The 23,142-nt window shown below is 36.9% G+C and overlaps 1 protein-coding gene across 2 annotated transcripts in view; it reads right to left on the minus strand.

Moving 5' to 3' along the window:
• Positions 1-23,142, minus strand: part of dph1 (diphthamide biosynthesis 1) — a 107,413-nt gene that overhangs the window by 42,118 nt on the left and 42,153 nt on the right. For both annotated transcript variants that reach the window (XM_055196630.2, XM_055196631.2), the window contains one exon: positions 99-220. In XM_055196630.2, the coding sequence (XP_055052605.2) occupies positions 99-220 (122 nt within the window). The remainder of the gene's footprint in view (positions 1-98; positions 221-23,142) is intronic.

Below are 23,142 nucleotides of genomic sequence, written 5' to 3' on the forward strand. Positions count from 1 at the left end.
AAACGGGATTACAAAAACATGAGGGTGATTAAATGAATTTTTATTTTTAGGTTGAACAATCCCTTTAAATGACGATTGTGTTTGTGTGCATAACTCACTGAGACAACTGTGGCCATAATGCACCATGAAGTCGGCTCCCAAAGCGCGGGCAGTGAAGTCGTCCACACAGCAGGCCCCATAAGTCACATCTCCCATCACCAGAGTATCTGCTTCTGTAAATCTGACAAAAAAACAAAATCAACCAATCAACGGACTCGATCCCCACCCTATAGCAATTACTGTACAATCAATCAAGCCATAAGTGAAATGAAGTGTACATGCAGTCAGCCGATCAATCGCTCAAAAGCGGAAATGTCACTCAGATGGCCAGGGCTCTGGCTAAGTGGGCTCCCGCTAACCGTAAGAGCCGGATCGCAGCAGTCCAACCGCATGTGGATGCGCTCAGTGCGGTCTGTACATCTGAAATAACCCTCAAAAGACACAGCGCACTAAACAAACATTAACATTCACTTAAAGGATTAGTCCATTTTCTTAAAAGAAAAATCCAGACAATCCACTCACCACCATGTCATCCAAAATGTTGATGTCCCTCCTTGTTCAGTCGAGAAGAAATTATATTTTTTGAGGAAAACATTGCAGGATCTCTCTCACCCTAATGGACTCCAATAGAGCCCAACATTCAATACCCAACTCAACACCCAACAGTCCCTTCCAACGGAGCTTCAAAGGACCACAAACAATCCCAAACGAGGCACAAGGGTCCCATCCAGCAAAACGACTGTCATTTTTGACAATAAACATAACAAATATACACTTTTAAAGCACAACTTCTCGTCTTGATCCGATCGTGGTGCGCCAGCTGACCCCACACAATACGCCATCACGTCAAGAGGTCACAGAGGATGAACGAAACTCCGCCCCAGTGTTTACAAGCATCTTGAGAGAGGACCGTTCCTACACTGTTGTATGTCAACTGATACTAATTAATGTCTTTGTGTCAGTTTATTGTTTAAAATGGTCCGCAAATGTGCGTTTTATATATGTAACATGTGACCTCTCTGCGTCACTACGCATTTACGTTAGGTCGCGCTGGACCGGACCTAGATGAAAAGTTGTGATTTAAAAGTACATATTTTTTATTTTTCTTGTCAAAAAGGACAATCGTTTTGCTAGATAAGACCCTTATGCCTCGTTTGGGATTGTTTATAGTCCTTTGAAACTCTGTTGAAAAAAACTGTTAAGTGTTGAGTTAAGTATTAAATGTTGGGCTCTATTAAAGTCCATTAAAATTAGAAAAATCCTGCAATGTTTTCCTCAAAAAATATAATTTCTTCTCGACTGAACAAAGAAAGACATCAACATTTTGCATGACATGGTGGTGAGTGAATTATCTGGATTTTTCTTTTAAGAAAATGGACTAATCCTTTAAGGCAAATGTTCACTTTAAAGTTCAACACTAAGGTTAACAACTCAGTTTTGGTGGACTTTAATTTCTGCTAATATGAATGAAGAATAATTGATGATAAATGGGTATCGGTGAAAGTTATGTCATTCATAAAAAGTGCAGTATTATCATTTGGTTTGCAGGCATTTTGCTAAAGGTTTATGAGAAAATAACTTCCTAAATAAAAATAACTAAATAAATGTTATTTGATACATGAAGTATGAAAAAAAAATCTTCATCCTGTGATCTTCATTTTAAAGCACAGAGAGTCTTTGTACAGCAAGTACAAAAAAGAGCATGATAAAGCATTTGAATTAAAGGAACAGTATGTAGGATTGTGGCCAAAACTGGTATTGCAATCACAAAACTTGTGGCTAAAACTGGTACTGCAATCACACAACTGGTGGCCAACGCACAAAATTACAACATAAACATCAGTTGAGGGCTGCAACTCCACTTTTTAAATGATAATATCCTGGCCAGACCACTGTTGTCAGTGATATAAGTATTTGAAATGAAAATGATTTCTTAATGTCTAGAGACATATCAGGGACATTTTATGATTAATTGATATAAATTTCTTACATACTGTTCCTTTAAGATAAGCACATCAAGTTTTAAAGGTACAGTATGTTTTTTTTAGCGGCAACTAGTGGAGAGATTGCTAATTGCAACCGACCTTAGCTTCGAAACGCAATGAGAAGCTACGGTAGCTGCCACAGGACAACCATCTCATTGGCTGAGACAATGTAGGGATGATTGGTGGAGGACCAGGATGTGATTGGCTGTCACAAATACGCAAGGAAAAACAGCAAATAATTTTATTGTCACAGACACAAAAATTTCTCATAACAAATAATGGGAAAAAATGCCAAGCAAATAGATGGACGCTGTGTAAGCATTTTAACTTCAATGTGCTTAGTATGCAACAAACACAACAGTCAACGAAGGATGCTACCAGGCAACTCCATCCTGTGGAGAGCCAATCATCTCCAGTACAGCACACTGTTAAGAGACGCTGCTACAGCTCGCCCTTGACTTGCTTGTGTAGGACAAGGACAACAAGGTGCATCTCTGAGGAGCTGTTTGAAGAGCCAACGATCTGTTTTTGTTTGTTTCTGCAGGGGTCGTGTTAGCGCATCTATTGACTGGCGCATTCCTGCCTTTCCTCTGTGTGAAATTTAAATGCAGGATAAACATGAGACAGGAGCACATAAATTATGAGAGAAAACGAGAGAGAGAGCGAGCGAGAGAATGAGATATGAGAAGAGAGCTGTGGCTCTTGTATAGTAAGCTGGCTGTCTGGAAGCAGACACATTTAGGACAGGTATTATTAATAGAACAGAGACACATTTTTCTCTTTATATACACACACACACACACTCACGACTAGCCTCTTTAAACCTCTCCGCCAAATTCACCTTCTAACCTTACGTTCAGACTGCAGCTTTATAATCTGGCCAACCCTGGACACAAAGTACAGTCTATGCAGATATCAGCGTCTGGAGTGCTCACAAACACAAGGACACACCTAGTCTGGTCGGGCCACCTCCTTTTTCTATTTCCTGTCTGGACGGAGCGATTTTTCCATGTACCACAGCCTTTCTTTCTCACTCTGTCAATCTGTGTATGGGTTAGCCTCGGCATGTTATGCCCTTCACTCTCACCATGTCTTTTCTGTTGCTTGAACGATGAATCTGCCGACGAAAAACGGTCAAAAATGCCCATAAATAAAAATATTTACCCACAAAAGCAAAATAAATAAATTAAATGGATGCTAGGGCTGTCACAATGATTAAATAATTGTCTCATTGCAATTGTTTGACCTCATCGTGATGATTTCAGATCACCGCAATGATTGCACATCCCTCTAAAAAACACAAGGGGGAGCTGCAGTGCCTGTATAAACGAGACAATATCAGACGACGCTCCTTAACTGACAGTGCAACGCCATTCAATACATGTGTACTAATTGTACTAATATGATATTAGTAGGATTGGTTACTATTTAAGGCCTGTTCTGGTATAGTCAGTTTATTTTGATTGCATTTTAATTTTCATTTATTTTTATTGTGTTTAAAGAATTTTCAGTTTTTGAAAGATATATTTGTGTGAAAAACGAGCATAAAAATTTATGAGAATTAAAGAGTCAAAAGCAATAAAACAGACAATTAATCGTCATTATCGGCAAAGTCCTAAAACAGGCAATTAATCGTCACAATTTATTAAACAATTAACAGTCAGACAAATTTCTTAATCGTGATAGCCCTAATGGATGGTTAAAGAAAAAAAAAGGAAATTGTAGGACCGTTATGATATTTTAAATTGTGAATGTTTTTCAGGGTTGCCAGGTCCGCGTAACAAAAAGAGTCTGATGGGCAATCAAAAATAGCCCAATGACCTTGGGCCAAATGCCAAAACCCACAATATGCATATTTTACATTTACTTTTATGCATCACGCACAACTGATTCTTAAAACTCACTGTATATACTGTAAGTAAATATAAAATTAGCCCACTTCCTAGGGAAAAACGCAGACTTTGCAACACTAGAATTTCTTTCAGCACATCTACTGTACCTCAGATTACGGCAATGAAAAATTTTGCTTAAATGACATTGAAAAATGAAATATGAAATATTTAACATGAAGTTTTCCTGCAGGTCTACACATCATTTTAAAATTCTCCAGGTTTCCATGACCTTGTTTTCGCTAAGCAAAACATTTTTTTTTACTGTTAAAAATGTAACCGGGGCATGTTTTCGTGAGATTCACTCAGGGTCTCTCCTTGTGTGCCTCTCTCTCACACACACACTCAAACATAAAGTTATCCCCTCTTTCTCTTCATGTGTCTCTCATGCATGGCTTACTTCTGTAACCCATTGCCCCGCAAGCACAAACACACACAGTTATTCTCATGTGAAGGACACAGGCAGTAAGCTATTGCTTATGAAGCAGAGAGAGAGAGAGAGAGAGAGAGAGAGAGAGAGAGAGAGAGAGAGAGAGAGATGATGAGAGAGTGATGGAGGACAACTCATCTTGTAAATAAATATTTGCTTTAGTAGATGTCATTTGCTCACACTTCTCTCATCAAGGTCCCTCTCTTTCTGCGCATCTGCTGCATCTTCTGCATTCACATTCACAAGGAGATATGACATGCCCAAATGCAAGATATATAGAAATGAAATGCTATATTATAACAATACTACACATGTATAGTTTTCCTAAAAATACTCCGTGATGCTAAAAAATGTATGAAACTGTATATCGCTCGAGAAGAAGTATGTTTATAAACAGCCTTTGTGCCCATGGATGTGTACCATATTTTCCGGACTATGCGTCGCTCCGGAGTATAAGTTGCATCAGTCAAAAATGCAAAAAAAACATATACAAGTCGCACTGACTATACATCGCGTTTATTTAGAAAATGATTTCACAAAATCCAAGTCCAAGAACAGACATTTAATCCGGAAAGGCAAGTTATACATCTAAACAATGGCTCACACAACTGCAGGCTGAATAGGTGTTTGTACATGTTAAGGCAACATTAACATTTATTCAGCTAACACAATAGCATACAGAACACACTTGGGAATCTGAATAGACTAAATTAACACGACAAGCCAAATCAAGTTCAACAAGCTCCCGAAGTCATTCCACATCACTAAATCCATTGAATAACATAAATACAGGAGCAGCATAGAGTGGGCTCTCGCAGCTGTAGGCGGTAATGGTTTCTCTTGGTTCATATGAAATAATTTTGACATATAAGTCGCACCTGACTAGAAGTTGCAGGACCAGCCAAACTATGAAAAAAGTGCAACTTATAGTCCGAAAAATACGGTATGTGTGACCATCCTCTCTGGTGGCACCTTTTTCCAGTCAGAGATGACTTACTAATTCTAAAATAACCAGTAGGTGGCGATATTATACAAATGGCTGGGAAGGGCTCTTAACCAATCAGATTTGAGAACCAGAAAGAACTGTTGTATAACAGCAAACATCTCCCCCTCATTCTGTCTGAGCCAGCTGCAACCATTCCTTCCGACAATGAATAATTTCCTAAAATAGGCGATAATCTAACTAATGAAAATCTAAGGAAAATGAGCCAGAATGTTTTTGTACTTTATGCTAATGGTAATGCTTTGAAAATGGTTAAGCTATGTAAATGTTATTGTGCTTTAAATCCAGAAAAACCATAGCCTGTTTTACAAGCAAATAAAGTCATTTACTCCTCATTTAAAGGCACATGTAATTTACACTACTAGAGATTGCTAAACAACAATGGTGTAGCTTGATGATGATGTAAAAGAGTGTTAAACGATGGAAGTTGTAGTCTCTTCCTTTACGGTCGATACAAATCGACATGACAGACTCACAAATCATGTTCATGAATGATGTAACGGCAGGGTTTTAAAACCCCAACATCATAAGCTCATGGTGTGGCCCATATAAGTCACAATATACAGTAGTGGCATGCTAGACGCTTCAAGTACTACTTCCACATACGGAGCTGCACAGATCGATTGGTGTATGACATCAAAGCACATCTGAAGGAAATATATAACACTGGGCGTGTGATTTTTGGAGATTTATTGTAAGAGTCTTACATATTGCGCCTTTATATTTCTCACTAGAGAAACAATTGAGATATTACATTCTTAGTAGTGATGTTTTATTTCAATTAGTATCCAAATCTATAAGCTTGGTTTATGGGCTTAAACTCAATATTTTACTATGTTCTTACCTCAACTTAGACAAATTAATACATACCTATCTTTTTTTAATGTGTGCACTTAATCTTTGTACAGCGCTTTAATGTGTTAGCATTTAGCCTAGCCCCGTTCATTCCTTGGGATCCAGGCAGGGATGAATTTAGAAGCCACAAACCATGTTTTCCCTATTTGAGGACTGTTACGGGAGTAGTTACATGAGTAAGTATGGTGGCACAAAATAAAACGTAACGGTTTTTTAAGCGTATAAAAAAATGAGAACTATATTGTATGGCAGAAGAGCACTTAGTTTGCAACACTTTAACCTTGGCGCGCAGTAACATCATCACTCCTGACTACTCCCCCTCTCGCTCAAACTTCTATCCGTATTAATGCGCCTGAGGTTGAAGTGCTGCAAACTAAGTGCTCTTTCGCCATACAATATACTGTAGTTCTCACTTTTTTATCGCTTAAAAAAATTGCCACGTTTCATTTTGTACCACCACACTTACTCGTGTACTCATGTAACAATCTTTAAATAGGGAAAACATGGAAGTGTTTGGTGGCTTCTAAATTCATCCCGGTTTGGATCCTAAGGAATGAATGGGGCTAGGCTAAATGCTAACACATTCATGACGCGCTGCACAAAGTGAAGTGCACGCATTGAAAAAAGATAGGTATGTATTAATTTGTCTAAGTTGAGGGAAGAACATAGTAAAATATTGAAAAAGCGGTGATGTTTTCCTTTACAAGAGCTGTATGTAACATTGACTTCTAGCGGTTTAATTTGGTAGCACAGTCTAACCGTGGGTTCACACCAGCCGCGTTTGAGGCGTCAAAATTGCGCCAAGTTTGCCGCTTGAACAGTTTGAATTTACTCGCCTCATTCGCGCGTTAAAGCCGTGCGTGAAATTCTAGTCATTGAGACATTCACGTGGAAATTCTGCGACTCCGCTCACTTCCTGTAATCACCTTAATACTAGAGCAAGCTCCTGATTGGTTCAAAGTTCAAATTTGTCAACTTGCGCGTTTGCCGCGGCAACGCTCAATTCACACCATTCGCGCCAACTAAATGTGCAAATGAGGTGGAATCACTTCTACTGTGCGTCAACGCGTCTTCACATTGACTTAACATTGAAATCACTTGCACTTGACGTCTCTACCGCGGCTGGTGTGAACCCAGCATAAATTCAAAATATTGGAGATGTTTTTATCCCTGTTACCCTCTCAGGTTCTCAGACACAAGCAGGCCGACAATGGAAAGCTTAAGTTTATCTGCTCATTTTTACGTTCTTATGTTGTCTGCAAAAAAAATTGTGTGGATTTTTATAACTCAATTTGTGGCTCATTTTGGAGGTCGCATTAATGGGCAGTTGTGGTCTCATTTAAGAAACCGTGATAAATGGCAACAGAGCTGTGATAATACACTAATGGATAAATTGGCAGTGGGCAGGATCACACAAACCAAACAAAAACAGATGTTCCAACACAAAAGACGCAGCATTGTGTTTCAGAGAAACAGAAACGTGAATCTTCCTTAATGTTTACAAATATATTATCCAATCAAAAACCTATATAAACCAATATTTAAATGCATATTGTGGCCACTTTATGCATTTATAGTCAAAGGTGTTTGCGAATCTGTAGTCTGTACTGATGACTAACTCTGCGTGTCAGGTTTCCTTTTTTGTGCACTGTATCCGATTAGCACAGGCGAGCTGGGTTGGCGGATGAAACACGGAAATACATTAATATAAACTCTCAGCGTCAGATTACCAGAGCTCGTGTTAGAGCGAGATAGCGCTCCCTACCTGGGAATGACGCTGTAATTACGGAGCAGAAGTCTGGATCAAGTTCTCGTTCCCGCTGGGACTGCGGCTCAGAGAGAGCGAGATGAGGGTTTTAGTTGTGATTAGCGCTTCGTGCACCCCTCCAAATGTTGACCGCAGCATGTAAGAGTCACTGTCAGATCCTACTACCCCTGTCTGCAGTTGAGCTCTGCTTCCATCTAAATCAAATCCACCGTCTCTCTGTCATGCTATCTGGCTCCAGCTGAAACATCTCAGCTGAAATGTCATTAAGATGCAATTAAGATGTTGCAAAGTCTGTGATCTCAATAACAAGGCTTGTTAATTCCAGTTTGTACGGCAGCCAGCTCGAGTCACATGTTATGCAGTCACGCAAAGCAAATCAAGGGGGACAAACATCCTGATGCTTTTCTCAGACGTTGTGCTGCTACAGTGGATACAAAGCTGCACACAAATACAGTCTGAAATGCTATTTGTTGTTTTTATTATTTCATCAGAATGGCAACTTAAGATACAACCTAAATGGCATCTTTTATTTGAGCACCCTGTAGCTTAGCACTGTGTTAGTAGGGTTACGGATTCGAATCCCAATAAAAACACATACAGTACTAGATAAAAAGGTACATTGTAATGCACTGTATGTTGCTTTTCATAACAGCATCTGACAAAAACACATTATGTAAATGTAAGTGTTAGTACTTTCCACGACTCTTATCCCATGTCATTATAACAGTCGTAGGAAGGTTCAGTGTCTCACTCTCACACATTCTCATAAGCTTCACAGACAGCTCATGTGTCTCCGTCACGTTCCTCTCACTCCATCAGAGCGATGAGACAAAGTCACGCTCCTTTAGGAACGGTCAGCGCCACCAAGTGTCTCTCGCTCTCTCTGTTAATGAACATTAGGGTGTGCTGTGTCTGGAAGAGGATCTATCCATTTCAAGCTGTTCCTCCTGTCTCTCAGCAGTCAAATCTTTACTTGGCTTTGACAGCGCTTTCATCAAAGCTCAGCGTGAGCGAGGGGTTGCTAGCGCGATGGTCTCGTTTGTGAACTCATCTTTACAAAGCCTTCAAAAGCAAACAGTTTGAAATATGAACAGGTTTGAATTGCTCTTTCTGACCAATAAGTATCTGGCGGCCAAACAAAGATAGGAAAGGTGTAATTGTCATGTTTATAAGCATATTTGAGATATTTGAAGACATGACAGACACAGCCTTCAGCTTTATGATTCAAAGATTAGAGATGAATTTAACTCTCTTTATATTTCTAATAAAAATATGTTACTTATTTAAAACAAAAACTACCTAGTATGTCAAGTATTATAACGGAAAAAACATTATGAGACATATGTGACCCTGGACCACACAACTATGGCTGCACGATTCTGGAGAAAAAATGAGAGTCACAATCTTTATTTTTTTGTTTGTTTCAAATGAAGACCACGATTCTCCCACGATTCTGAATGTCAACGAAATAAAATAACATCATTTAAAAATGAATTGCAGAAATCTCTTTAAAAATGTTTGAATTATTTTTTATAAATCTGAAAGATTCACTAATAAATATATGTTTTATAACTGGTGAAAAAGGTGTTTGCCCTCGATCGTAGACATTAGGACTCTGTCTAGGTAATTTGCATAAGTCAATCTGATTGGCTGACGCATGCGTTGCCGCTTGAAAAGTTGAGAGTTGTAGTTCGCTGACAAGCTGGGCTATATCACATACATATCGCAGGCGAGACGTCTGCAATAATTAATGCAAATTTGCCCCTTGGAAGAGAAGTCACCGGCTGCCACCGAATGAGATCATGATGGGGGTTTGAATCAAGATCTTTTTTCAATTAGTTGTGAAGCCCTACACAACACCAGTCATAAGGTTCATTCTTAAAGAGATTTATACATCATTCGAAAGCTAAATAAATAAGCTTTCCATTGATGTATGGTTTGTAAGGATAGAACAAGATTTGGCCGAGACACAACTATTTGAAAATCTGGAATTTGCTAAATTCAAAATATTAAAATATTATTTAAAGTTCAAAGTCCCAAAAAAGTTGTTAGCAACACATATTACTAATGAAAAGTAATATGTCTACTGGATTACCACTGTTATGACCTAGTGCAGTGGTTCTCAAACTGGGGGGCCGCAAGATGGTGCCAGGGGGGGCCCAGTTTTATAAACGCATTAATTTATCATGAATTCTGTGTAATTAAACCTAAAAAAAAAAATAAGGCTACTAACCAACAGCACTACTTTGTATACTTTAATATGTGTTGTCTTATTAAATGTTACGTTTTAAAACAAATTTGTTATAAAAAAAAAATTGGGGGGCCGCGAAGGAATGCACCATATACAAGGGGGGCCGCACGCTGAAAAAGTTTGAGAACCACTGACCTAGTGGACTGAATGGGGATACATTAAAAAAAATCTTGAATGGGAAATTTCCAAAGAATGGGTAGCAACAAGAGCAAGTTTGTAGGATAACTTTGTTTGCAATTCATCAAATTAAATAACAAAAATAAAGTTATGATATATTTACGATAGAAAAATCACAAAATATCTTCATGATCTTTACATAATACCCTAATTATTTTTGGCATGATAAAAATATTTTAGTTTTTTTTTTTTAAATGTACCTGTGCGACTTTTGACAAACAAACAAACAAACAAACAAAGCCACTGGGTTTAGACATTAAAAGTCCAGGACACAAACCCTTGACTGATTCAATTCTGTACCTTCCGCTTTGTTTCAACAATTGTGTGTTTAGTCTCACTGGTCTGGGATCTGATAGCACAAAGACTAATATTAGATCAGTGATGAGTGCCAAAAAAACATCCCTGTGGACTTTCAGCATTTTAGTCTTGTTTTCCAGAGTATACAAACTACACCCCCATTTCAATGCTCAATATACAAATAACAGTATTGTTACCTGCTAAACCTACACTACAATTTAATCTAGTCTACAAAGCCATAGAAACCTTTATCAGTAATGCATTTTTGCATATTTCTTCTTTTTGCTATCATCTGTGACCCTATCTGTGATATCCAGGCTAAAGTCTAATAATGTAATTAGGAGATATTAAAGATATCAAGGTTATATTTTCACAAGATTTTTTTATTTAATTTACATTATGCAAGATCATTTTATGTACCAAATGAGAAAAATTACTTAAGATTAAGGTTTTCTCAGACCCCAATGGCGACAAAGTGATTTATTAAAAGGGAAAACAATGTAATTGTCCAGCTGTGCGCCGCTGTGAATTGAGGTTCACCCTCAGACTAGCTCCAGGGTTGAAACAGGGCTATGTGTGTGAACCGTGTTTGTATATATGTGATCTTCTTATTTGATGAAAAGCTGGCCTCAAAACAGCTTAGTGGCTTTCTTCTTGTGCGAGCAGGTCTCAAAGTCTGGAGGGGACGGATCATTGGCTGGGTGACACGTCCATGAAATCCTGTTAGTCCACTGCAGGGTGAAACTCAGCCCGTGAGAGAGATGCTCTATTGAGGATGACAGAACGCAAATCACCCCCTCATCTAATGTTTCTGAGCTACCACTTTAATTGAACTGTAATTTGAACAAGGACTTATTTTAATAATCCCATGAAATTAATATTTTTGTTTTTGGTTGTGTTGAGTTGTGTGGATTTTAGCCTATGTATGCCATATACGAAACTATCTATATCCTAGCATACTGAACTCATAAACAGTTATCTGGATTTCAAACTTACAGTGTTTCTCAGTGTTTCACGAGTGGGCATACTGTGAAAAAGGACGAGAATGTCCTCATCCATTAAACCATGAAGACCATCTGTCTGCAACCAGCAATAACAACCAAATAATGGTTTTTCTTCTGTGCCATCGGTTGACCCTAGCGTTGTAGTATTTCAGTGTTGTATCATTTTCTTGACTGTCTTTGCTCTCAGTCTTTACATTCAAAACCTGGCCAAGACATCAACCGGGAATTACACAAAATTGCTTTTCAATTGTCTGATTTATGTGTTAAAGTGCACCTATTTCATTGCTAAAAACATTGTTATTTTGTGTATTTGGTATAATAGAATGTGTATGTGGTGTTTATGGTTTAAAAAAGACATTTTTCACATATACATTTTTTGTAGCTCCAGATATACTGCTTTCCTCAAACGCTTTGATTTTGCACAAAGCTGATCAATCTGAAAAGCGTTGTGTCCCTGATTGGCCAGCTAATCTGCACATTGTGATTGGCTGGAATACCTCTATGTCAGGCGGAAATGTGACGCTCCTTACCATGTTTGAAAGATTTACGCACAATGCAATGCTAACAGGAGTTAACTTTCAGACTGTGAGTCCGAATCGGGAGGAATTATGATAATGTCGGTCTTGTCTACATCACCAATCCCAGAAAGTAAACTGTTGCCTACAATCCGTGTGTTTGTTGTAGTCCAAGAAAAGAAATTTACGTTGGAAACAATAACTCGCATCATCGTTTTATTTTGGGGTTTGTACCTTTTGCATATCATTAACATGTACTAATACACACTTATACACCAAAGGAAATGTAAAAACGTGAATCGGACGATAGTTGCCTTTAAAGGAATAGTCTACTCATTTTTAATATTAAAATATGTTATTACCTTAACTAAGAATTGTTGATACATCCCTCTATCATCTGTGTGCGTGCACGTAAGCGCTGGAGCGCGCTGCGACGCTTCGATAGCATTAAGCTTAGCCCCATTCATTCAATGGTACCATTTAGAGATAAAGATAGAAGTGACCAAACACAGTGCTTTAAGTGGGCCGGAACGCCCCGGTACTCAGTACCGCCACATCTAAAAATAGCTCTTGAGCGTACCACCACCTCTACGTGCGCCCAGAACGTGCTTTTAGCGTACCGGAACGCTCATCTGTTTAAAAATCAGAGGTTTAATTTAATCATTTGGCTGCGCTGCCGCTTTTCAGAGCGCCCTTAATGTACGCTTCCTGATTCGTTCCACCGAGAGCAGAGACTACATTACAAGTTAAAAGCGCATGCGTCCTTCAGTCAGTCAGTGTCAACGTGCTCTGGAGAGGTGTGTGTTTGTGTGTGAAACGCGCAACAATAGCTGCTCGGTTAAAATGAAAATACAATGAACACGTAATATGCCCTCCTTGTTTTAGACTCTGAGTAGTAAAAGAACGCCGTCAGAATCAGAGGACTCGCTGACATCCCACCAAGCCAGAGGGATAGCTGCAGGTCAGACGCAAGCCTTGTAGGTACGTGATAATCTCCGCTGTCGCGGCTTTCAGTTTGGTTCCCCTCGACGCAACTTCGGATTTCCTCAGGCGATGTGCAGAAAACACTCTTGAAATTGTAATATACATTTAGTTTAATTGCTAAACTAAAAGTAAACGAAATTTCAATGAATTTGAACGACGTGCACAGTAGTTTTACCACCCGCAAAATGGAAAACAATGGGACAAAATAAATGACTTTAATTAGAGTTTCAAATGGCCAGTATTTTGTTATTCTTGACCCCATAGACATGGTCTTGGTGTCATTTTAAAGTTTTTTTTCAAGCTTTTTCTATCTGAACCACTAGTTTTAGCATTTAACCATGCTGAAAATTTTACTCACATATCTACCTTTTGCACATTTTATTTATGTTCAAAAACTCTTTCTACAGTAGCTCTTTCTAATGGTATTTTTTCAAAATCCTTTTGCACATTTTATTTATGTTCAGTAGCTATTTCTAGCTCAAGCAAATCCACAAATTTATAAAAGGATTAATTATTTTTTACAAGGTCGTCTGTTGACTGCTAAATATAAAACCCCTTCAATATAGGAGTCGAGTCAGCAAAAAAAAAATAAATAAAAAAAATAGAGTACCGGCACCTCTTTTGGGCCACTTAAAGCACTGACCAAACACATCAACGTTTTTCCTATTTAAGACGAGTAGTTATACGAGCAAGTTTGGTGGTACAAAATAAAACGTAGGGCTTTTCTAAGCGGATTTAAAAGAGGAATTATATTTGATGGCGTAATAGCACTTTTGGGAGTACTTCGACTCGGCGCAGTAACACCCTCCCTCTCCCATTATGAGAGTGAGAAGGGGAGCGGACTTTTCAGGCGAGTCAAAGTACTCCCAAAAGTGCTATTACGCCATAAAATATAGTTCCTCTTTTAAATCCGCTTAGAAAAGCGCTACGTTTTATTTTGTACCACCAAACTTGCTCATATAACTACTCGTCTAAATAGGAAAAACGTTGATGTGTTTGGTCACTTCTAACTTTATCTCTAAATGGTACCATTGAATGAATGGGGCTAAGCTACATGCTATCGAAGCGTCGCAGCGCGCTCCAGCGCTTACGTGCACGCACACAGATGATAGAGGGATGTATCAACAATTCTTAGTTAAGGTAATAACATATTTTAATATTGAAAATGAGTAGACTATTCCTTTAAGAAAAACTGAAACAAGATGCATGCATGTGCATAAATATGCATCTATTAACAGACCCCAAAATATGCAAACAATCTCTTTAAAGATGTTTATACTCACATGAACACTACACTCTTGTGTATGGACACACCAAAGTTTACCTGGTTAGAATGTGCCAGTTAGCCACCAAAAACACTATCCTCTACTGACAACCACTCGAAAGCATCAAGTACATCACAAAAATTTTTGGATTTTACAAGAATAAACTTCGTAATGTATGTGAGTAAGTGTCATTGAGATAAACCAGAATGCTAATGGATAGTCATTTCCATGCATTATGAACCTACTTGGTACACACAAACACACATACTTGTGGTCCCGCCCAGCGCATAACCCTCTACTCACAAATCAGGTTAAGCATGTGAAATATTTATACGGCACACCTGCTGATGCCTCATATTTCATTTGGTTGCGTGGCGCGTGGGCTCATTCCTCCTCGATTTGGCAGAAGCGTCTGGCGTGGGGACACAGGGAGAGGAGAGATTACCACCAAGACGGAGAGCCTCTTCCCCTGATAACCGAGCAACTCCACAGAGGGCCTAACTCATTATTTCCTCTTTAAACAAATCGAGGGAGTGTGAAAGTAAGACAGAGAAGCTTGAGAATAAAGTAAAAGGAAAAATTAAAAGAGGGACAAAATGAAGAGATTGAGCGCTTTAAGGGTTTGTTATAAGGCCTGTCATCAATTATTAACTGTTAATCAGATTGAATCACTTTATCATATTCTGATGAACAAATTAATCATAATTGATTACATTTATAGTATCAGTATTTAATGAAAAGTCTCCAGTTGAAGAATTATGAAAATATAACCTTGACATTTTTAATATTGAATGAGTAAGGTCATGTCAAAAATGGAAAGAACTGTAATCAAACTTGGATGCCCCAAATCTCAAAATTAGATTGTGAGACTTTGGCCTGGGTTTCACAGACAGGGTTACATATATTCAAAGTCATGTATTCTTCTAACAAGTAGGTAAAGCATTGAACAGACATTAGAAAAAGTGGTGCTAGTAGTCATTATAGACTGGTTTCAGCAGTAGCAACATAAACAAACAGCTTTCGTGAAACACACATAACTTCAGGAAAACTTCCACAAAGAATCAAAAATAGAGTGATTTTAGAGTAGTTTATTTCTGATAACAAACTAAATAAATAAGTAGATTACTTTAGTTCAAATCATAGCTAAAGCATATCAAAAACTACACTGAGCTAACATATACAGTTATAACTAAAGATCGACTGCCAAACCTCGCTTCACATAGCATTGATTCTTGATCGCCATCTCCCCTTGTCTTTAGGAAATCAAAACATTTGTTATTTTCGACCAGGTATTCGTTGCACAAAAACGCTCATGTGTCCAATGAAACCGCAGAGTAGGCAAATGCCCAGGGCTCCATACCTGCTAAATCCATGTGCGGTATTCCACCAATCACTATTGACAGTAATAGACAAAGTTAAAAAGTGAGTTTGCCTTCATGGGGTGCCGCAAGGACTGACAGGCAGATGACATCAAAGTACCGCAAGAGCGATTGATAAGCAGACTCCTTCGTATGATTTCCTGAATCGGTCCCGGGGTACTTTGATGTCATCCGCCTGTCGGTTCTTGCGACACCACATGAAGTCGAACAAGCCTATATGAGGAACAACATTCAAAACTCTGTGACTGGCTGACTCACATTAAGTAATGCTGAGAGCGGCTATCGTGTCCTTTGTTTCCGGCTTAGCAAAACTGGCATCCAAGACAGTGCAGCACATGATGCAGGTATTTTGAAAAGATTGTAATGTATTGTAAAAAATTTACTTGGCTTAGTTTGTTCTGTGTATCAGCGTCATTTTAAGACATAAACATAGTTAAAAAACATAAGCGCTGTTGATGCACACTGAAAAAACGAACTTTTTAGTGTAGTAATATATATTGGATTAGATTAAATTAATAATTTCTACGTAATAATATAAACATTTATTAAGAACTAGATTTTCCTAAGTAAAATGATGATACATACACAATTAATTAATGTAGAAAATGAACTGTCTGGAAATAGTAAGTCGTATTAGATACTTTCTTGTATTATTGAACTGTTTTATAGTCACTGCACATTGTCCTAAAATAATTAAGAAAATTTTAATCAAAAACTTTAGCAGATTTAAGTAAAAAATCTTAGTTAATTTAAATTAAGAATATTAAATCCATTAAACTAAAAAAATTCAAGAAAAATTAACTTGCATGTTTAATTAATTTGCACATGTTTTAAGGAATACCCACAATCCTTTGCACCTGAATTTTTTTAAGCTTTATCACAGAATAAGAACTGACAAGAACCTTAACTATTTAAATATTTGTTAATAAAATGTCATAAATGTTTAAGCTCTTATATTATTGATGTTGTTTTGTTGTAAATGATAATTTTGAAAAAAAAAAAGATTCATTCAATTTATTTTTTTTAAGGTAAGTGGTTGCAATCAATTTGTTTAAGCTACATTGAAACAAAAGTTTTTTTATTTTATTTCACTTTACTAATCTTTTTTGTTTAAATGTAGCTGAAATAAATTGATTGCAACCACTTACCTTAAAAAATTGAGCAAATTGAATGAATCATTTTTTTTCAGTGAAGTCACCGTTCAGGTGATCAGTGTTTCTTTACATGAACCCTGTTCTGAACATTATATTGTATTTCTCTCCACGGTGCTGACAATGCATGTCAAAAACGCAGTTTGTGTGTGTTTCTGTTCAGAATCAAGTTTAATCAATGACTGACTTATAGTCAGTCATGAATTTTGTGTTATAATGCCATTTATAACACTAAAAATAACTAAGTCCATAGAACTACACTGAAAAAAAAATGATTAATTGAATTTAATAAATTTTTTTAAGGTAAGTGGTTGCAATTAATTAATTTAAGCTACATTTAAACAAAAAAGATTAGTAAAGTAAAATAAAATATAAAACTTTTGTTTAAATGTAGCTTAAATAAATTGATTGCAACCACTTACCTAAAAAAATGAATAATTCAATGAATAATTTTTTTCAGTGTATGTTAAAGAAAATAACATACAGTAAATACGATTTATTTAATATTTTTAGGACAGCAATACTTCAATTTAAAACGATTAAAATAAATCTAACTTTAAAAAAAAATAATAAAGTAACATTTACTTAATTATTTAACATATGTTTTTCATGCATTATAAAATAGATTTTATTTGATTTTAGTGGATAAGTTGTACTTAAAAAAGCAGTACCTTTGACAAAAAAGTTAGAGCAAATTGTTACGAGGATTTTTTATAGTAAATTTTACAAGTTGTTTTTTTCAGTGCATTGACTCTACACTTTGAAAGCATGTGCCTGGCAGCATCATGTGAGAGCTTATTAAAGTACCTTAACTTTCTGTTTATCTTGTAAGTTCTGTCGAAATCCTCTACATTTTACTTTTCAAATCATAAAAGTGTTTTTATGCATATTTATTTAAAAATCCTACAATTGAATTATCCTGTTTAGTAGTTTGTCTGTTTAACTTCCAGTAGCAGATGATTTATGGATATATAAAGTCATACATTATAGAAATGCCATAGATAATATGAATATATCCATAGCCTATAATAGATACTGTATACTGGTTGGGGAACATCTTGTTCATACTGAGCTTAAATAAAAAAAAAACAATAAAAGATACTGATGCTCATTTACTGAAATAATGTCCAGGAGGTGTTAATCTGTAGTATTTTTGTTTGCAATGTAGTGCTGTCTTTATAGTTTACTGTATGGAGAAAGCAAAACTGTTATCCTGTTATCCCCAAAACTGAGCGTGTTTTAAAAAAAACTGTGCAACAACAACACTGAATTTTAACTGCCTTAAAATTTTAAACCTGGGTGGTTTTGCATAATTTCTAAAACATTTTAATAAGCTGGCTTTTACTCCGTTTGTTGACTTGTAAAAAACATGTTTGATAACTGTAGTGTTTAAATGATTTCTTACAGTGTAGAAAAAAACGTTATCACATTATTCTGAAAATTAAAGGGGCCAAGGGGTGCGAGGGACCTCCAAAATAAATAATGCCTAGGGCCTTCAAATATCTAGAACCGGCCATGTACTTCTACCTAGTCAAAAAATTGAAATTAATTATTAATTCAAGTTGTTTAATCTTTAACATTTAAGTGTGAAAAATAATTTTACAGTGTGTGAACGACTCCTTTTAACTTACTGCTTGAGTACTGCTCACTATAAGTTCCTTTTCAGAGAGCTGAATGTCTATAAAAAGCAAGCGTTATTTTGTTGTGTAATTACTTCTACCAAATTACCATATTAAAATGATGAAACCAAACACATCATAAAATACTTTATCAAAACCCAAGGTGGAACCCTCCTTCTGCAACACCAGCAGGGGATCAAGATAATGCAAAGATCAAACATTTTCCACTTCAGCTTCTAAGGTTTGACTTTTGCTCTTGTAAAAGCCGTCTCCCCCTCTTCTGTCTGACCGAAAGGTCTCCGTACCCACACACCTTCCACAAACAGAGAACGAAAGAGCATCCACGTTACGGTCACGCGCCTCCGCTAATGACTGGTTGAGCGATGAGATGCGCAATCAGAAAAGAGTGTCTTGTTCCAGAACACACAGACAGATGTTTTCTCTAATGCTGTTAGATAATCTCTTAACCTTCTGAAAAACAAGATCATTACTGCTATTCGACAAACTGGATCTCAGCCATTGGCCCTGACATGCTTTTAGCCTCCGATGGGTTGGCCATTATGCAAATGAATGATTCTCACACAAGCACCCACACATTTTAAAGAAACCCCATCTGTTCACGTATGTTCACATGCAGCCACGGCGCCTTGCAAAACAACTTTTTTTTAGTGAGAAAATGAACTCAAAGTGATGTAGACTGAATTGCGACCAATGAAGCGTGTCTTGTCGAAAGGGTTTATCACAGCTGCGGAGAGTTGGCACAAGGGTAGGAAAGGGATAACGTATGCCGAGTGGAGCATGTAGGGCTTTAAAGGTTAGCTGTGAGATTTGAGATTAGATTTGCATGATGGGTAATCAGGGAATGGGCATGGAATGATGTCTTTAGGCTTTAGGGATGTACAAAACTGTTTTCGAAATAGACAAACGGCATTCTGACTGAGCTCAACAAAGTATAACAAAGCAGGGGTCTTACAAAAACATCCTAAAAGACCTACTTTTAATGTGACGCAGTATATTAAAACTACAAAACAGCACTGATGAAATATATGGATAAAACAGAAAAATATTTCCATGTTATCTGACTAGTCATTTTGGGACAACTATTCCAGTCTGGATCCAATACCTCAGATTACCCAACACCAGTGAAAGATGATTCCACCCCATGGAAGGACCTTCCAGTATATGATGCCCACAAAGATGTCAGATGACCCAACATTGGTGAAAGACGACTCTGGCCCATTGAAAGACTTTGAAGGACTTCATACAATGCTATTCTGAACTCCAAAATGATTCAAATTTTTCTTTGTAGTTTTGGGTTTTCTCAAATGTTTGATTTGTCTGTGTTTGTATATTTTATAAAGCTGCTTATTCAACAGTGTAAACTGTAGGGCTGAAACGATTCATTGAGTTTCTCGATAAACTCGATTACAAAAATTCCTCAAAGCCTCATTAAATTCCTATGGACAATAGCAATATAAATATGCCTCTAGATATATCCTGGAATAGTGTTTGTAATGCTACTTCTTCTGTAGCACAATTGGAGTTTCTGCACAAAAGCGCCCTCTGGCTTTTGAATGTGGCGGCATTTCACCGTAATTCATTCAAATTCATTCATTGAGAAAACGCGCATTTGCCCGATTAATTGTCACAAACCTAAAGCCTATACATTGATGTTTGCTGATTTTAATCCCACACTGTATTTGTAGCGATGTCGTGATGCGGTATGATGTTTAGCTTTGATGTTTTTAAGTAGTAAACGTATTCACGTTCAATTGCAAGAAACTATAGCCTAAAAACAAGCACGCACACACACACTCACACACACGCATGTCAGACAAATCGTGGCATGCATCACATATGCTGAAACTTTTATGTAGCCACGCAACAATAATTTCAGCATGCATTCACTGTATACACCGAGACGTGATGTTGTGACGCGATTTTTCGAACGGATGCTTCCCTAAAATGCACCGCAATGCAAGTGATGTAAGCCAAATGCAGTGTTCTATTGAAAATGAATGTATGTATTTCTGCCGTACCAAAATGCAATAAAGCAACTGGTCTGACTGGGGCGTCACTCGTCCTCACGCACAGCACACGTGCACACACACACAAACGGCTTGCTAGGTTATATATTATTTGTTAGTAGCCTAATGGTAAATGCTGCAGGTGTAGAAATATATAAAACAGATATTTACTTTGATGTCAGGGATAGATTACAGCATGAAACCTGTTGTGCATATTAATAAACTAAATTGCTTAATTGTTGGCACTGGCACTTATAAACACTAAATGTGTAAAAATTGAAATAAATAAGCTTAGTTAAGGAGCCAAATGTTGGAGTTGGAATCAATACCTCTGTTTTTTTTTTTAAATAAAAGCCAAATGCTTTATCATTTTACAGCCACATCATTTTCGTTATGCATTATTTGTTTTGGTTGTTTAAAAACACACAAAAAATGTATCCGATTAAACGATTAATCAATCGATTAAGTGCTAGATTAATCGATTACAAAAAGAATCGATAGCTGCAGCCCTTGTAAACTGTTAAAAAAGTTGAACTGAATTGAGTTGCCAAATAAACTATGCTTTGCAAGGCAAAATATCATGCGTTCGACTGTGGGCGTACATTTGTTTACACGTAAAAAACAGACTATACTCCAGGCTTTAGTCTTGATCACACACTCTGAATTTGGGTTAAATCTGCAATTACATGAGCTGATCATTTCCGAACATTCAAAAGCAAACTGGATCTGACAAGAAATGGCTTTCAAGATTGATGATGTTACAGAATTAGTCTTACACTCAAAAATCTTACAGAGATAATGAGGTTCAAGTTCAGTCATTAAGCCGACTGATTTCCAAATTCTATCACAGCAAAAATAAATGACCATCTTTACCTACTTTTAGGTTCACTAAGCATATCTAAATCTATTTATCTTTCAGTTCACAGTCTCTTCTTTGTTCTTTAAGCTCATTTCTGTTTTTTTTTTCTTAATTTTTCTGCTACTTCAGGCTGTGCATTTCTCCAAGGATCATTAAAGATCCCATGAAAATTACTTGAACAGAACGTCTGGAAGTTTTGTTAATATTTATGGTTTATTTAGACGGAGACTATAAATTTTAAATGCTGGTAACTTACATTTTTTTTCAAGTTTTAGGAGTACATTAGCATTTGCTGTATACAACATGAGCCCTTCACACAGTAATCCCAGTAAATTAATGTAAAACACCACAGGGATTTTTCTAGTAAATACATAAATACTGTATGCTTTTCACGCATCAGCACGAAAACACCAGCAAATTCAGTGATGTCAGCCATAAGAAATTACCTTTAAATGGTGCGTATTTACTTTATTTGCACAAATGAGAAATACATCTGCCCAATTTGAATATATTTGTGCTTTCTGAGTGAGGCAAAAGACGATGATACTGACACGATAAAAAACACGATACGAACTGCAGCGCTGAAAAATGGAAAGAAAAGAAGAGCTTTCGTGCAACAGTGAAACATGGGATGGAGTAAATACTTTAGGCATTAAATATGGTAGGAAAACTTAGGAAAACTTGCAATGCATACAATACACAGCATATTGTTTCCAAAGCGCATTGATTTATATATTAACCATCTGGAGTCATTTGGATTACAGTAATAATGAAAGATTTTGTCTCTTTTTATCATTGCTATGTTGGCTTCTATTTAAGAAAACTGCATGATGGCATTTTAATACAAAATTATTTATTTGTGTTTCACTGAAGAGTCATTTACATCTGGGGTGGTGAGTAAATTATGAGAGAACTTTCATATTTGGGTTAACTATTCCTTTGGGTTTCTTGATTTAAAGCAGCACCTCTATTATCGTGAGTAAGAGATTATAAAACACTACAGCAGTTTTCTGAGGACAAAAAGCATGAGGAGAGCTCAGACGCTTTCTGTAACAGAACAAACCAACACTCAACTTTGCTTTTAAAGCCCTGCTAAATAATTTCACCTCATTAGTGTGGAAGTGAATTTGAAGACATTTGTTGTCAAGCACCACAGGCACAGAGATCATGTTGGTAAGTGGATGAGGAAAATATGCAAATTGGATTTGCAGGCACAAGCAGATGAGCATGTCCTCAAAGCAGTAGAGAAAAATTTGGTTCGATACTTGTGGCAGTTGTACCTCAATTAAACCAAATAGGAAGAAACCTTAAGGAAATTTTTGTTTTACTTTGATAAAATACATCAAAATGTTAAAATCAAACATAACATGTGAATTCTGCATTCATTAGGTTTAGTGTCTTATTGTCTAAAAATCTAAAAATGGTCTAAATATGTACCCCAGCTGTCACTGGGACGAAACCACTTGGAAGTGGGTCCCAACCCACAGTTTGAAAGCCCCAGTGGGATAAGGTGTGTTCACTTTGCTTTGCAGTTTAGTTCATGACTATCAATGACAATTATTTTGACATTTCAATTAAAGAGCACCTATTGTCCAATTCACAATTTTACATTTCCATTGATGTGTAAGTGTGTATTAGTACATGT

Source organism: Misgurnus anguillicaudatus, chromosome 24, assembly GCF_027580225.2.
Source record: "Misgurnus anguillicaudatus chromosome 24, ASM2758022v2, whole genome shotgun sequence".
NCBI classification, from domain to species: domain Eukaryota; kingdom Metazoa; phylum Chordata; class Actinopteri; order Cypriniformes; family Cobitidae; genus Misgurnus; species Misgurnus anguillicaudatus.